This window comes from Chenopodium album, chromosome 26 (assembly GCF_948465745.1).
Source record: "Chenopodium album chromosome 26, dcCheAlbu1.1, whole genome shotgun sequence".
Classification (NCBI taxonomy): domain Eukaryota; kingdom Viridiplantae; phylum Streptophyta; class Magnoliopsida; order Caryophyllales; family Amaranthaceae; genus Chenopodium; species Chenopodium album.
This window is the reverse complement of record NC_137859.1, coordinates 30,882,257-30,897,290: the sequence shown is the minus strand read 5'-3', so window position 1 is coordinate 30,897,290 and position 15,034 is coordinate 30,882,257. Positions and strand designations below refer to the sequence as shown.

Here is a 15,034-nt window from a genome sequence, read left to right as displayed (position 1 = left end):
CTGAGTTCAGTTCAGCTGAGTTCAGTTCAGTTCAGTTCAGCTGAGTTCAGTCAATGAGAACAGGCTCTAAATAGAAAAGTAAACACCTAATAGAACATGTTTATACGGAGTAGAAAATAAGAAATTACATTCGAAATTGGCCCGACCTAACCAATATGCAACAAGGATTAATGTGATAAAAATTATGGAGCATTGTACTATGTACTCCGTCACAACAATGTACCAGATAGCCTCAGACATCATTAATTACATAAACAAATACAGATTATGAAAAGATAAGCAAAATTAAACCAAAATTCATAATGAAGATTTTGCAATTGACAGGTTTGAGGAATGAGCTAAGTAATCATACGAAAGACTAAAAAGGAGCAGGTGAAGCATGCACTTTGGATAATCCAGGTGTTCGAATGAGTTAGAAAATGCTGTCATCATAAGTACAGTTCTTAATTTTTAAGTATTTTTAATGAGTTAAGTACAAGCTGTTTATGGGGTCAATTTCATCTTCATTGGCCCATTTAGGATGTCACATTTTCAGATATTTTCTTCATTTTTCCCTCCTTTGTGGTTACAAATTAATTGGAAATAATTTTCAAAATTTGAATTCTTTTTGTCCTAACCTTATTGTGAATTTTTCCTTCAAAAAAAAAAAAAAAAAAAAAAAAAAAAAAAAAAAAAAAACTTATTGTGAAATTTATTTTGGAAATTAGAATAGGAAACAGCTTTAAGAACTGCATATAAAAAGCTAAAAATAGAAAGAATAGACAAAAAATTAACATTAATTACACCTATTCACCCGTGAATTATTGATAAATTCCCAACTTAATACTTGAATAAAAGCATTTTAAAAGCTGCATATATCATTACTCACTAGAAAAATATAAATAATTTCTTATACTAATACTACTCGTAATTGTAGTACTATGTAGAATTATACAAAATACCGACTTTGTATTGTATTTGTTCCTTCAATTTTGTGCAATATTCATACCGACTACAGGGTATGGAGTATAACATTTTACCTTCTTGCATATTTTTAATTTAAATATAAATAAGTAATGTAGAGAATTGTATCACAAAATAGATAACTTCTATTAAAGTTCGTAATTAGGGAACTTTATTTAGAACTTTATTGTGGTAAATGAAAAAAAATGTTGCAAGTACTTAGAAACAAATCATATATCTTCTTGCGAAACTTTATTTTAAAAATTTCACCTTATATATTGTGGGGCCTACATGGTAAGTCACATTTACCACAATTAATGTGGGGCCTACTTGCATTATTAGTACTAAGGGCCTGTTCTAATATGTTTATTTTCAGTTCAATTCAGCTCTAATCAGTTCAGTTCAATTCAGCTCTAATCAGTTCAGTTCAGTTCAGTTCTAATAAGTTCAGTTCAATTCAGTTAAGCTCCTAATTTCCTTCTCTTATAAAATATTTAGTCCAATTTAGTTCAACTCTAATAAGTCCAGTTCAGTTCAGCTCTAATAAGTTCAGTTCAGTTCAACTGAGTTCAGTCAATGAGAATAGGCTCTAATAATTTACTTTCTTTCTCTCTCTCTTTAAATTAGTTAACTTAAATAAAAAATAATCAAGCTAACTAATAAAACGTAGGAAATCAATTCCTAGGAAATTTGTGTTCCTATATTATCAATCAAACAAACTTAGGTCAATTCCTAGGAAATGGGCGGGAAACTATTTTTTCCATGAAAACTCATTTCCCATGTCAACCAAACAATACCTTAGTTTGTCTCAAAATTCACTTTGATTTTCCATTAACTTTTATAATTTTTGTAATACAAAATTAAAGATATTAATTTTTTTTTTTTTTTTGAAAATTAAAGATATTAATTGCTAAAGATTGTTAAGAGTTTGCGCAAGGCTAAAGAACTTTCAAAAAGATAATAGTACGGAGTAGTATTTTAAATGTTGATATGTCATCCTTTCAAATAAATACTACCTCCATTTCACATTTTTTGCAACTTTGAAGAGTGCACGGACTCTTAGGCAAAATTTGTTTGTGAGTGTAAGATAGAGAGAGAAAATTAAGAATGCATGTGATGAGGAGAGAGAAAGAGAGAAATGACAACCTAAAAAGGAAAGAAAAGATTAGTTGCAAATAATGTGTAGCATCCATTTTTGACAAAAGTTGCAAAAAATATGAAACGGAGGTAGTAGATTAAAAATCAACTTGTATTTTCCCTTTCCTAGTAGTAGGGAGTGTAGAACTAAAATATTTTCCAAGTAAACCCCTTCCAAACTCTCTGGCCTTTCGTGAATAAGTGAATTTGCAACGTTTTTCATGGCAACAAAGGGCCAAGCCACTGTTCTGGTGGATTTGCCATTCGAGCCATAATGATGTACGAAGTTTAGCGCACAGCGGCACACACACGACAAACAAGGGGAAAAAATGCAAGCAATTACAAAGGATAATTGGCAGTGTAATACGGGGAAAAAAAAAAAATCGTCCATCCTTCTCACAAGATTGTTAATACTGATATTTATCCCATTAGAAAACGAACCTATAATAGTACAATCTTATACAAGGCGATCATGAAAACAACTTCGAATTTAGCACAAAATTCCCAGACCAAAATTACTGTAGATTCAATTACTGGCCCATGTTGGGAGGTGGGGGTGGTGGAGCTTGCATCTGTTGACCAGGGAAACCTTGGGGTGGAGGAGGCGGTTGGTTCCCCATCGAGAAGTTTGACATTCCTGCACTCCCAGCTGGGGGAGGTGGTGGAGCTGGAGGAGCACCAGGAGGCAAGGGCCTTGGACCATTGCCCATTGATGGCGGTGGAGGAGGTGGCGGCATTCTTGGAGGATTTCCAGATGGAGCACTGGGTGGAGGTCCTTGTGGGGGTGGAGGTCCCTGCGGGGGTGGAGGTGGAGGAGCATGTGGAGGTGGGGCAAGAGGCCTTGGTGGGACCCCTGGAGCAGAAGTTCCATTTGGTGCTGGAGGAGGTTGTGGTTTGCTCGCCTCTGGTGGCTTCGCCTTGAAATATAACTGCAACTGCAAAATTGCACAAGAATAAGCTCAAAATTCAGAATAAATTTGAGAAATGAGATCACAGCAATTTTGGTTAGGAGGTACTGTTTCCCAATTATACTCGGTATAATGCAAGAAATGGCATTGTGATCTCATGAACATCTTGGAAGCAGAATATCAAAGTGAAAAGAATTTAACAATTAATACTACGTAATTAATAAGTTATTATGTTTCTTTTTAGGTGACACGTTTTACTTAAGTCACTATTCATACACGGAGTAATTTACTTTTGACCTCCTTTTGTGATTTGTATATAAGAAAACACATGATACGAGGTCTTTTTAGAATCGTCTCAACGTCTATACTCCATACGGAGAACCACATTTTTATTATTTTTGTTATAGCTAATCAAAGATATTCATATTTGAATTTATGCATTGGCATACGCACCTAAAGCCCTAAAACATATGTGTCAACGTATATGAAACAGAGAAAAAGTATGATGCAAGAGTTTAGGACATACCGTGAACATCTTGGAGTCGGGATCCCAATGTGAGAAGAATTTGGAGGTAGATTTGTCGATCTCTGTGCTAGGAACCTGAATGCATAAGCAATTAATATAAATAAGAGATCAAGATCACTACGAGTTTTAGTTTATAATTTGTATGGTTTGACAAAGGTTACACGTTATATAAAATTTACCTTGAAAGCTATAATTTCGTAAGGCTCTGCAGCAAACATGAGATATTGAAATCTTTTGTCAAAAGCTTCAACCCTCTATTCAAGAAGTAAACAACATTAAGATAAACATTAATTGGGCAATCTGTAAAGTTCAAAATTTCCAACTTATCGAAATTTACCTGCTCAAAGGAAGACATAAACCGGTGCCTTGGCTTTGAGTTGTCCTCAATCTCAGGATACTCTATCTGCAATCACATGGAGAGATATAAGTATCTAAAATTAAAACAGAGTACTAGGTCCATAAGCAAATTCTGCAAATAGCAAGCATGCATTTAGCAAGTACCTGGAAAAGAAGAGACCTCTGCTTTGTCTCAGGATCAAATTGCTTAGTTACCCGGTACCCAGGTCGGCCAATCTTGACTGCAAGAATATGAGAGAAAAAGTTAGACAATCACATTATGGTACAAAACCGTTAATCAACCGAAGAGAATGCTACTAAGCACTACCAGTTCCACATAAAACACAATAGCAATAAAGTTACGCAGGATGCCGCATTATGTTTCACCTACAAGAAAAGGAAGACCGAAATCAACAATCCTAACAGCCCACAAGCTTTAAAATAAATATCAGTACCAACAAGCTAATGTATATTCAACAGTCACTTCAACCAAAATAACTGAAGAAACAAAGGCCACAAATTAGTTGCCCAAGTTTTAAGTAGGCATGAAAATAACTCCAATATGCTAAGCTTAATCAGTATTAAACAGCCCTAGTCCTTTTGCACTATAGCAGTTTAAATGAAATTGTAAAATTGCAATTCCCAGATATAAAAGTCATGGGTACTATTTTGGATGTCTGAGAAGTTGTCACGTCATAATAAGACTTTCAACATACATGACTTGAACAGGGTGATGGATAGAGGGAGAGATGGGCACGAACACACAAACACTACTACACAAGGTATTTTGTTTGTATCAAATGAATCCTCAGTTTCACGAATAGGATGCTAGCTATTTCCAGGGGCAGAAGTTTAATATGGTCTTTCCAATAACCAAAGACAAATGGCTAATTAAGGCATCAAACTTCAACATTAACATAAAAACATACGCGGTGTTTTTCTGCTTTGGATTTCAACTAATATACTGTATAAAAAATAATAGTGCAAACAATTACTGTATAAAAAATAATAGCACAAACAATTACTGTATAAGAAATAATAGTGCAAACCATTACTGTACTATATAAGGACAACAAAATACAAGCATCTTTTCAAAAGGAACCACATACAAATATATAAGCATGAATGACAAGCACATGCATATCTGATTATCTGACTTCTGACTCCAAACATAATAATACCCATAAAAGTGAAACAAATAGACAATGTTACAAGCATCGTTAAACCTCAGATATAGCTACTCAAAACAGAGATGAAAAAATTAGCAAAAACCTTTCTACAAAAGCATCTTTCAGAAGAAACCATAATTTTAAATTTGAAAGGGCACATTATCTCCAAACAGAGAACATGATGGACCAACGGAGGAAGAACTGGGCTTCACAGCTGTGGTTAAAAGTTTTCCACTATAGCTAGTTGGACACTATAATTTGAAGATCACACATCACAGTACAGCCAACAGCGTAAAAGTTACAGGGGAAAGGCTGCACTCTCCTTGAGAAACCATGTACTTTCACAAGAACTCGAATGGCCATTCTTCCAACTAAAACAGCCACATGAATTATGACGGACCTCAAGATAACAACATAAACAATTATACGAATCAAAGTAAAAAGTTTACAAGATATAACAGGATAAGCTCATTTTACCCAACCAATCTCTATCACCACTTTCCATTCATATCTTTAAATTTTTCTAACAGTGACAATCATTTTGCAACAAAATATAGCTAAGACTGTAGAAGTAAGGTCCAATCCATCCTGGAACGAAGGATATCAAGGAAAGCCAGTTGGCTGACTTTGATCAATAACCTCATATCCTGATTTATAAATCCTCTTTCATGCGGCTAAATGCTACTACATGATGCCGATAAAATTATCTATCTACTACCCAAAAATTGGATAAGATCGTATGACAATATTTGATTTACCCATTGTTAATAAATTTGTAAATTAAATTAATGGTGTCACTAACAATGCTCAGGAGTCCAGAGTAAAATCACAAAAGACTCGTAAGTTGTAACATTTACAGGAATACTAGACTACTTCCCACTCAAAATCTCCATAGGCCACCAGTTTATTGATCCTACTTCGGATACATGTTCTTCCCCATAATTGGTTATTGATAAAATAAGAGTATATCATAATGTAATTGCAGACTAGAAAAAAGATGCCAACATTATGCTTTCATTATTGAAAACGAGGTTCTCCACCCATGACCCATTTTTGGCAAATATCAGAAGTTGCTTCAAGTAACAGAACATAGACAAACAGTAAGTAAAAACTATCAGAAGTTGATAACATCTCAACAAAATTTTAGCGTAAGTATCAGAAGTTGCTACAAGTAACAGAACATAGACGCAGTTAACTCTAGCTCATGATACTACTCTATTGTTAACACATATAAAGCAGGAAACATATAGTTGATGCAATAACAATATCAAACAGTTATCTAATTACGAAAGAAAAAAGAAAAAAAAAACACGCACACACACAATGTCAGACATCGCATTACCAAATCTCATGACTTGTGTTCTGAAAGTTACCAAGATCCAACGTATATAATACTTCCGTTTCTGAAAGCTCCTAACACTTTCCGTTTAAAAAGTTCTTTGTACTTTCACTTTATCCCATTTCTGTCAAACCCCTTGAACTACCCTTACCCCTAGGGACGGCAATTAAATTCAAATTCGACCTGTAACGAAGAAACTGGTTCGATCTGAATCCTATAAAAGGAATTCCTAGTCCGAGTCCATGAAAAATAGTCGGTTCAAACCCAGACCCTACACGTACACGCTTACACCGCTTGTCTTGGTCAGATCCAAATCCGACCTGCTACTAAATCTTTAGTCTAATTGGTCTACTTTTCTCTGCTTGGTACTTTCTGCCCCTATGGCACCTTCCTCTTTTCTCACATATCAAGTCTTTGACCTTTAGTCTAATTAGTCTACTCTTCTCTGCTTGGTACTCTCTCTCTCTCTCCTCTTCCTATGGCACCTTCCTCTTTTCTCACATATCAAGTCTTTGACCTTTAAGTCTAATTGGTCTGCTTTTCTCTGCTTGGTACTCTCTCTCTCTCCGTTTCCTTAATAAACTTTTCAAAAAGGTATTCCTACTACGCATCTTTGCCCCTTTGGCCAAATTAATTTCCCCAATTAGACCACCACCATGAAGAGAATAGCTAGGGATTACTTTTCCTAGAATTTCAAGCGAGGCTTAAGGATTATAGGCGATAAAGCGTTGAGAGACTACAAACATGGGTTTGGGTACTAATTACTGAAGATAAAATGAACAGATAGGGTTGAAAAAGGACCACCCATATATCATGAAAACATATGTTGCTTAAGACATGGATATGAATTTCCAAGTACATATCTGAGCAGTCAAGTAGACAAAGCTTCCTCAAGATATTGCTTGGGACACAGCACAGGTGTTCTTTTCAGCAAGAAAGCAAGTACTACTGCAGTGGGATAATATCTAAAAGGATATTAAAAGCAATACAGTTTCTTATAAAATATTGAAACATGGAGCTGATAATATTATGAGTTTGGGACCCCAAAACCCAGTAATTAACTTAATATGACGCCGACTTAATTTTTTTTTACTAAATCTGTTTAGATACATGAATATAAAATTCCAACACAACCCTGGACCTCTATCATTCCCTGAATAGTAGGTCTATTTCATATAAATTGATTGCACTCTTCTATGCTACTTCTTTGCCATCAATCTCGTCTTGGGCCTTACAGTATATGATGAACTCGTCAAATGTCCAATTGTAGGGTGACTAAGGTAAGTGTCGGGTATGGAATCCATACCCTTATCCTTGTCCAATCGTAAGACACGTCTATGAAACCAACATTGGCAAGTTAGAGCAATCAATCAATCAATCAATCAATCAATCAAAGCCTTAATCCCAAAAGTGGGGTCGGCTAACATGAACCAAATTTGATTATTCCGTGTAGTCATCAACATAAATCTTTCTCCTCCATCCCTTACGATCCAAAACTTCATCCTCACGTAAATCCATGCACTTCATATCCTTCCTCACTCCTTCCAACCAAGTCATCTTTGGTCTCCCTCTTCCTCGTTTAATCCCTCCATGGTCCCACTCTTCCACTCTTCGCACCGGTGCACCCTCGGGTCTCCGTCTTACATGTCCAAACCAACGCAGACGATTTTCCCTTAATTTATCTACAATGCCCGCCACACCTACTTTCTTGCGAATAACCTCATTTCTGATTCTATCTCTTAAAGTGTTTCCACACATCCACCTTAACATGCGCATTTCCGTAACCTCCATCTTTTTAATATGCTCTTTCTTAGAAGCCCAACATTCTGTACCATAGAGCAACACTGGTCTTATGGCAGTCCTGTAGAATTTTCCCTTCAACTTTAAGGGAATGCTGCGGTCGCATAGCACTCCCGTGGCCGCTCTCCATTTAAGCCACCCTGACTTAATCCTGTGGGTCACGTCTTGATCAATGTCACCATTCTTCTGGATGATCGACCCTAGGTACTTAAAACATTCACTCATGGTCAAATCCTTTCCATCCAAACTCACCACTTCATTGCTTGTCCCCCTCTGAGTGCCAAAACGACATACCAAATATTCAGTCTTACTCCGACTTAGCTTAAACCCTCTAGATTCCAACCTTTGCCTCCATTGCTCCAACTTGACATTAACCCCATCCTTAGTCTCATCCACCAAAACGATATCATCTGCGAACAGCATACACCATGGAACCTCATCTTGAATTGGTCTAGTTAATTCGTCTAGAACCGTTGCAAAAAGAAAAGGGCTTAATGCAGACCCTTGATGCAATCCGATTGTAATAGGGAAATCTTTTGTCAACCCTCCGCATGTCCTCACATTTGTTGACACATCCCGATACATATCCTTAACTAGGTCTACATACCTTCGTGGGATACCTTTCTTCAACATTGCCCACCAAAGTATCTCTCTTGGCACCTTGTCATATGCCTTCTCTAAATCAATAAAGACCATATGAAGATCTTTCTTCTTTACCCTATAAAACTCCATCATTTGTCTTATCAAATGGATTGCGTCCATAGTAGATCTCCCAGGCATAAAACCAAATTGGTTATCTGAAATGCTTGTGCATGCCCTCAACCTTTGTTCAATCACCCTTTCCCACAACTTCATAGTATGGCTCATAAGCTTAATTCCTCGATAGTTAGAACAATCTTGAGCGTCTCCTTTGTTTTTATAAACCGGGACCAAGGTGCTCTTCCTCCAATCTTGTGGGATCCTTGTAGCCGTCCATATCTTGTTGAAAAGGTTTGTTAACCAATCAATACCAATCTTACCCAAACACCTCCACACCTCTATCGGTACCCCATCAGGGCCAACCGCCTTCTTAGGTTTCATCTTCCTCAGTGCAATCTCCACCTCTACTCTCCTAATCCTTCGCACATACTCCATGTTGATTTCTTCATCACTCATAGAGGTATCTCCTATCACAACTCCATTACTTCCATTAAATAATTCATCGAAGTACCCCTTCCACCTGTCCTTGATGCCCTCCTCTTGCACTAGGACCATTTGGTTCTTATCTTTGACACACTTCACCATGCCAATATCCTTCCTTGCCTCTTGTCTTCTCTTTGCCATCTTATAAATGATCCTTTCTCCCTCCTTGGAATCAAGCTTTTCATAAACCTCCTGATATGCCTTTTCTTTTGCTTGGCGAACAGCTGCCTTTGCCTTACTCTTAGCCTCCTTATACGCTGCAAAGGTTTCATCACTCCTACATTTTCCTAAGGCTTGATAGCATTCCCTTTTTTGCTTAATTACTGCTTTCACCTCTTCATTCCACCACGAAGTATCTCTCTGTACCGAAGTTCTTCCCCTTACTTCCCCTAAGACCTCTTTGGCCACTCTTAGGAAACAGTTCTTCATTCGTAACCAGGTCATGTCCGGATCCACCTCTCCATCCCAATCCGCTTCTTCAATTACCTTTTCTGTAAAAACCTTAGCTTTTGCATCCCTTAGGGTCCACCATCTTATCCTTGGTTCTTCTTGTCTAACTTTTTTCTTCGCCTTCTCTTTCAGACGAATAGTCATTACCAATAGCCGGTGTTGGGTGACCACACTCTCCCCTGGGATAACCTTACAGTTTATGCAACTTTGTCTATCTATGCTCCTTGTGAGCAGGAAGTCTATTTGAGTTGCATTTGCTCCATTCCGAAAAGTTATCAAGTGTGAATCCCTCTTCTTAAACCAAGTATTAGCCAAAATTAAATCATATGATTGGGCAAAATCCATAATAGCTTCACCACCGGCGTCCCTCTGCCCATACCCAAAGCCTCCATGGACACTCTCATAGCCATCTCGGCTCGCCCCAACGTGCCCATTTAGATCCCCTCCAATATATAACTTCTCTGAGTGGTGGACACCCTGCACCACCTCGTCTAGGTCCTCCCAAAATTGTCGTTTCTCTTCTGCATCTAAACCCACTTGGGGAGCATAAGCACTGATAACATTCACAATCTCCTTGCCACATAGCAACTTCAGCCTTATCAACCTATCGTTCTTCCGATAGACCTCGATCACCTCTTTTGCCAACCTCTCATCGAGAACCACACCAACTCCGTTCCTAGCTCCACCATTCCTTGTTCTGTGGCTCGTTTCTTGCCCAACATACCATACCTTATACCCCAAAACCAAGCCTCGAGCTCCTTCTCCTGTCCATCTTGTCTCTTGGAGGCACATGATGTTCACGCGTCGTCTTTTCATTACTTCTACCAATTCTGCTGATTTTCCCGTAAGAGACCCCACATTCCAAGAACCAATCCGCAAACTAAATTCTTTTCTCCCACGCTCCCTCCTGATCCCAACTCCAAGTCCTTGATTATTTGACACCACAATTGGGCAATATGGCGCGTCGCTTCTGGGCGACGACCTAGCAACCCTTACATACTTATCACTGCACCCGGGTCTGGGAAGTGCAGCGCGTCGCTCAGTAGGGAACGCCCCACACATAAATAATACTCTGTCGCTAGTAATGCTGTTACCATAATTATACTCAAGAAATTCAAATCCCCCATGCTGCCTGACAAATGTGAAAATGCATCAACCAAAGAGTGAACCCAATCACTTCGAGAATCAACCGGAACTAAAACCCTCGAAAACTCTCCCCTCACCTCCCCAACATAAACCCTTTCCCTTCCTTCAATGAGGTTCAAGCAAAGTTTTCTCTTAAGCATCAACAAAAATAAAGGCCAAAAACCCTAAAAAAACACTCCTCGAACCCAAAAACATACTCCTAAACACAAACTTTTCTCATCAACAAAAATCATCAAAGAAAATCCCTTTATAAGGTACTCAAGCTGAACTTCAAACCTAGCCTCAAAACCCAAAAATTAAATAAAATTAACAATTACCCAATTCACCAAACATCACCAATCTTCCATTATTATAGCTTAAACAACAACTAAATCATCACAAAAAACATATCTAACAATCTTCAAAAATTAATCACACAAACAATTAGGGAAAATTACAGAAATTAGAAAAAAACGAAAAGATTAAAAGAACGAAACGAACCACTTTTACGAAGATTAACTTTGCGTTTATTCGGCTGAGGTTGAGCAGGAGCCTCCTTAGCCTCACGAGCAGCTCTCTTAGCCAAATTAGTCTGATGGCGCTTTCCTTGGGTATGAGCCAAGTAGTTACCCTCATTGTTGTGCAATGTCAAACACAGCTTACACTCATAACTGCCAAGATGATTGCGCATGAAATAAGGGTCTTTGGCGAGATCGATGGTTTCCAGGGCGAGACGACGGAGACGTTCGCGACGGTCGATGGCTTCATTTTGTGCAGTGGCGGCGCCACCGCTTCCTGGCTTCGATCCCCACTCTCTGTCCATCTTTTTTCTCTTCCTTCGCTTCTTCAAGAGTAATCCTAATTTTCCTAACTAATAAACTCTTTTTTAGTCAGTTTTAAGGTGATAACGACTGAATAGCCTTTGGCCCTATTTGATTCACCTTAATTTTGCTGAACTGAAATTATTTTTACTGAACTGAACTTATTTTTACCGAATTGAACTTAATTTCAGTTCAGTAAAATAATTTCAGTTCAGTAAAAATAAGTTCAGTTCAGTAAAATTCAGTTTTCTTAAAGAAGGATTATAATAGAAAATCAGTAAAAATAATTTCAGTTCAGTAAAAAAAATTTAAGTTCAGTAAAAATAATTTCAGTTCAGTAAAATTAAGTTTAGTTCAGTAAAAAGAATTTCAGTTTAGCAAAATTAAGGTGAATCAAACAGGGTCTAAGACCCTGTTGTTTTCACCTTAAATAAATAACATTAAGTAAAAATAATGTCAGTTTAGTAAAAATAAGTTCGGTTCATTAAAAATAAGTTCTGTTCAGTAAAATTTAGTTTTTTAAAGAATAATTATAATAGAAAATCAGTAAAAATAATTTCAGTTCAGCAAAAATAATTTCAGTTCAGTAAAATTAATTTAAGTTCAGCAAATATAATTTTATTTCAGTAAAAATAATTTCAGTTCAGCAAAAATAAGGTGAAGAGAACGGGGCTTAAATCTGCAATCGATAATTTTTTTAAAAGACTTTTTAAAACTAACATTGTTATTATCACCCATTTTTTAAGATTTAAAATTCATACTCGTATAATATAGGAAATTTTCACTTTTGCTACTAGCAAAACATACGCATTTCACTTTTACTACCGGAGAAAATTTTTACTACCTCCGTTACATATTATTTGCAACGATTTGACATAAAGTAAAGAGGAAAAATGTCTAATCGTTGCAAATAATATGTAAAGGAGGTAGTATTTTATTTGCTACCATACAAAAGCAAGTTTGTTAAAAATTATTACCACTTAACATTTTCAGTTAGTGAGATCCGGCCACCCTCACTATCACCTTCAGGCCACCCCTCCCTCCTTAGCCACCCTAACTGCCTCCCCCTAAGCCAACAAAAAAAATAAAATTAAAATTTTTTTGTAAAAAAAAAAAAGGAGCCACCCTTAAAAGTTAAAACCAGCCCATCCTCTTCCGTTAGCGACCCTGCCCCCTCCCTTCTACCGGCGGCCGACACTGGCGACCTCATCCGACTCCCTTTCCTCCACCAACGCAGCCAGCCCCCTCCCTTTTCACCTTCTTGCTGCCCCGACCCCATCCACCACACCGAAAACAATCATATTTCCCCCAAAAATTTAAAAAATGGGTTAACCTTCATCCGTGATCGAAATTCCGGAGCCCCGAAACCACCGCTATTCGTCGGATTTCGACAACTCCAGAGACTGTCACCTTCATTGGCGAAGTTGCACCCCCTATTTTCCGGTGAAGACGAAGTCCTATTCGTCGTGGAAGCGGCAATCTTGTCCCTCGAAGAAGAAGTAGCTTATTTGGTGTGTTGGTTGGGGTGGGGCAGCAAGAACGAAGGGGAAAAGGGAAGGGGTTGGCTGCGTTTGTGGGGGAAAGGAAGTGGGATAGGGTCGCCGGCGCCGGCCGCTGGAAGGGGGAGTGGGGAGGGTGGCTAACAGGATGGGCTGACTGTTTTTAAGGGTAGTTGGTTATTTTTTTTTAATTTTTATTTTATTATTATGAATAAACTAAAGGATTCCGTTAAGTAGTAGTAATTTTTAACAAACTTGCTTTTGTATGGTAGCAAAATAAAATAAAATTTTTCTCCGGTAGCAAAAGTGAAATGCATGTACTTTGCTGGTAGCAAAAGTAAAAATTTCCTATAATATAATAATATATACGGAGTATTTATTAAAAAAAAAAATAAAATTGACCACATATTTGTCATTTCGTGATCTCATTAGATCATATTGTATCACATTAACAATGAGCTATTTAGAATGCACCTACAGTATTTAACAATTTCTTATCTTATATTTTACTTAACTTTTCTCATTTTAAAAAAAAAATTTGAACAACCCATATAATAGTATGATACGGTCCGAGATGTATCGTCGTGTGTCCCATGAGTGTCGGGGTCTGATAAGGTGTCCGACACGGACACGTAGATGGATGAAGTGTCCATGTAATCTAGGTCCTTTGAGAAGAATCATTGCAGGTGTTCTTTATGTCCAATGCCTTTTTGCATGATAATTTACTATAACTATTGGTATATAGGCGATAAAAGGGTTACATGTTATGTAGTTGTGCAATGTACGAGATTTTAGTAGACCTTCTTTGATTTAGTGAGAGAACAAAAAAAGTATCGAGTTCTAAAAAGATAAATATCTAATAAATATTAAATATTTTTTAAGACAAAGACATCACACAATTACATAATTCTTGTAAAGTTTTTTTAGAGCCTAAATACAAATAGGAAAAACAAAAAGAAATGAAGAGAGTAAAAGATGGATTTAAATATTGAATTAAGCACACTTTTTTATATATATAAATAATTGATTGGGGTAAATATGTAAAAGAACATTTTAGGGATATAAATATCCATGTGCTATTCATAAAAATAAAAAAATAAAAAAAAAATTTAAACTTATTTTTGGGATGATATTTTAATATTATATCTCTCTGCAATTATATATAGTAAGTGTGCATTGCTAGTTGTTTTAAGCAAGTCCTATCAAGCTTATTTTGAATAACATTATGCTTTTGTTCAAGGTCAATATATGAGCGACAATGTTATTCACGGCAGCAGGATGATTTACTTTATAGCCACACTCCGGGAGTTATGGATGGCTAGAAATAACACTATATTTAGGGAAGAAACCTCTTTATCGTAGGAAATAGTTTCTAGAATTACATTAGCCTACAATTACATTTGACATTTTAGGAGGATGGAAATTCATCCCTCTCTTTTCTACATTTGTCGGAGATTGCCTATTTACAACGCTAAGTTTTCATTTTGTGCACGATTGTAAATTATTTTCTAAGTATGTTTTTTGTTGAGATTGTTAGGTCCTGTTCTTTTCGCCTTAAAAAAAATAATATTAAGTAAAAATAATTTCAGTTCAGTAAAAATAAGTTCAGTTCAGTAAAAATAATTTTAGTTCAGTAAAAATAAGTTCAGTTTAGTAAAATTCAGTTTTCTTATAGAAGAATTATAATAGAAAATCAGTTAAAATAATTTCAGTTCAGTAAAAATAATTTAATTTCAGTAAAAATAATTTCAGTTCAGTATAATTAAGTTTAGTTCAGTAAAAATAAGTTCAGTTCAGCAA

At 36.6% G+C, this 15,034-nt stretch overlaps 1 protein-coding gene across 1 annotated transcript; it reads right to left on the bottom strand.

Annotated features, from left to right (window-relative positions):
- Positions 1 to 2,452: 2,452 nt before the first annotated feature.
- On the bottom strand, positions 2,453 to 11,772 carry LOC145617919 (uncharacterized). Its single transcript, XM_081672686.1, has 6 exons — positions 11,416 to 11,772; positions 4,015 to 4,091; positions 3,851 to 3,916; positions 3,693 to 3,767; positions 3,514 to 3,588; positions 2,453 to 3,014 (listed from the first exon to the last, which is right to left on the bottom strand). Exons 1-6 carry the CDS (start codon positions 11,735 to 11,737, stop codon positions 2,610 to 2,612), a joined length of 1,020 nt encoding a protein of 339 aa, XP_081528812.1. The 5' UTR covers positions 11,738 to 11,772; the 3' UTR covers positions 2,453 to 2,609.
- Positions 11,773 to 15,034: the final 3,262 nt, after the last annotated feature.

Excerpts from the sequence above, each read along its gene's own strand:
- LOC145617919 (XM_081672686.1), bottom strand. The coding sequence starts at position 11,737 with ATGGACAGAGAGTGGGGATCGAAGCCAGGAAGCGGTGGCGCCGCCACT. Across the intron at positions 4,092-11,415 it reads AGTTAATCTTCGTAAAAGTG|TCAAGATTGGCCGACCTGGG; the intron begins GTTCGTTTCGTT and ends ATATTCTTGCAG. Across the intron at positions 3,917-4,014 it reads AGAGGTCTCTTCTTTTCCAG|ATAGAGTATCCTGAGATTGA; the intron begins GTACTTGCTAAA and ends ATGTGATTGCAG.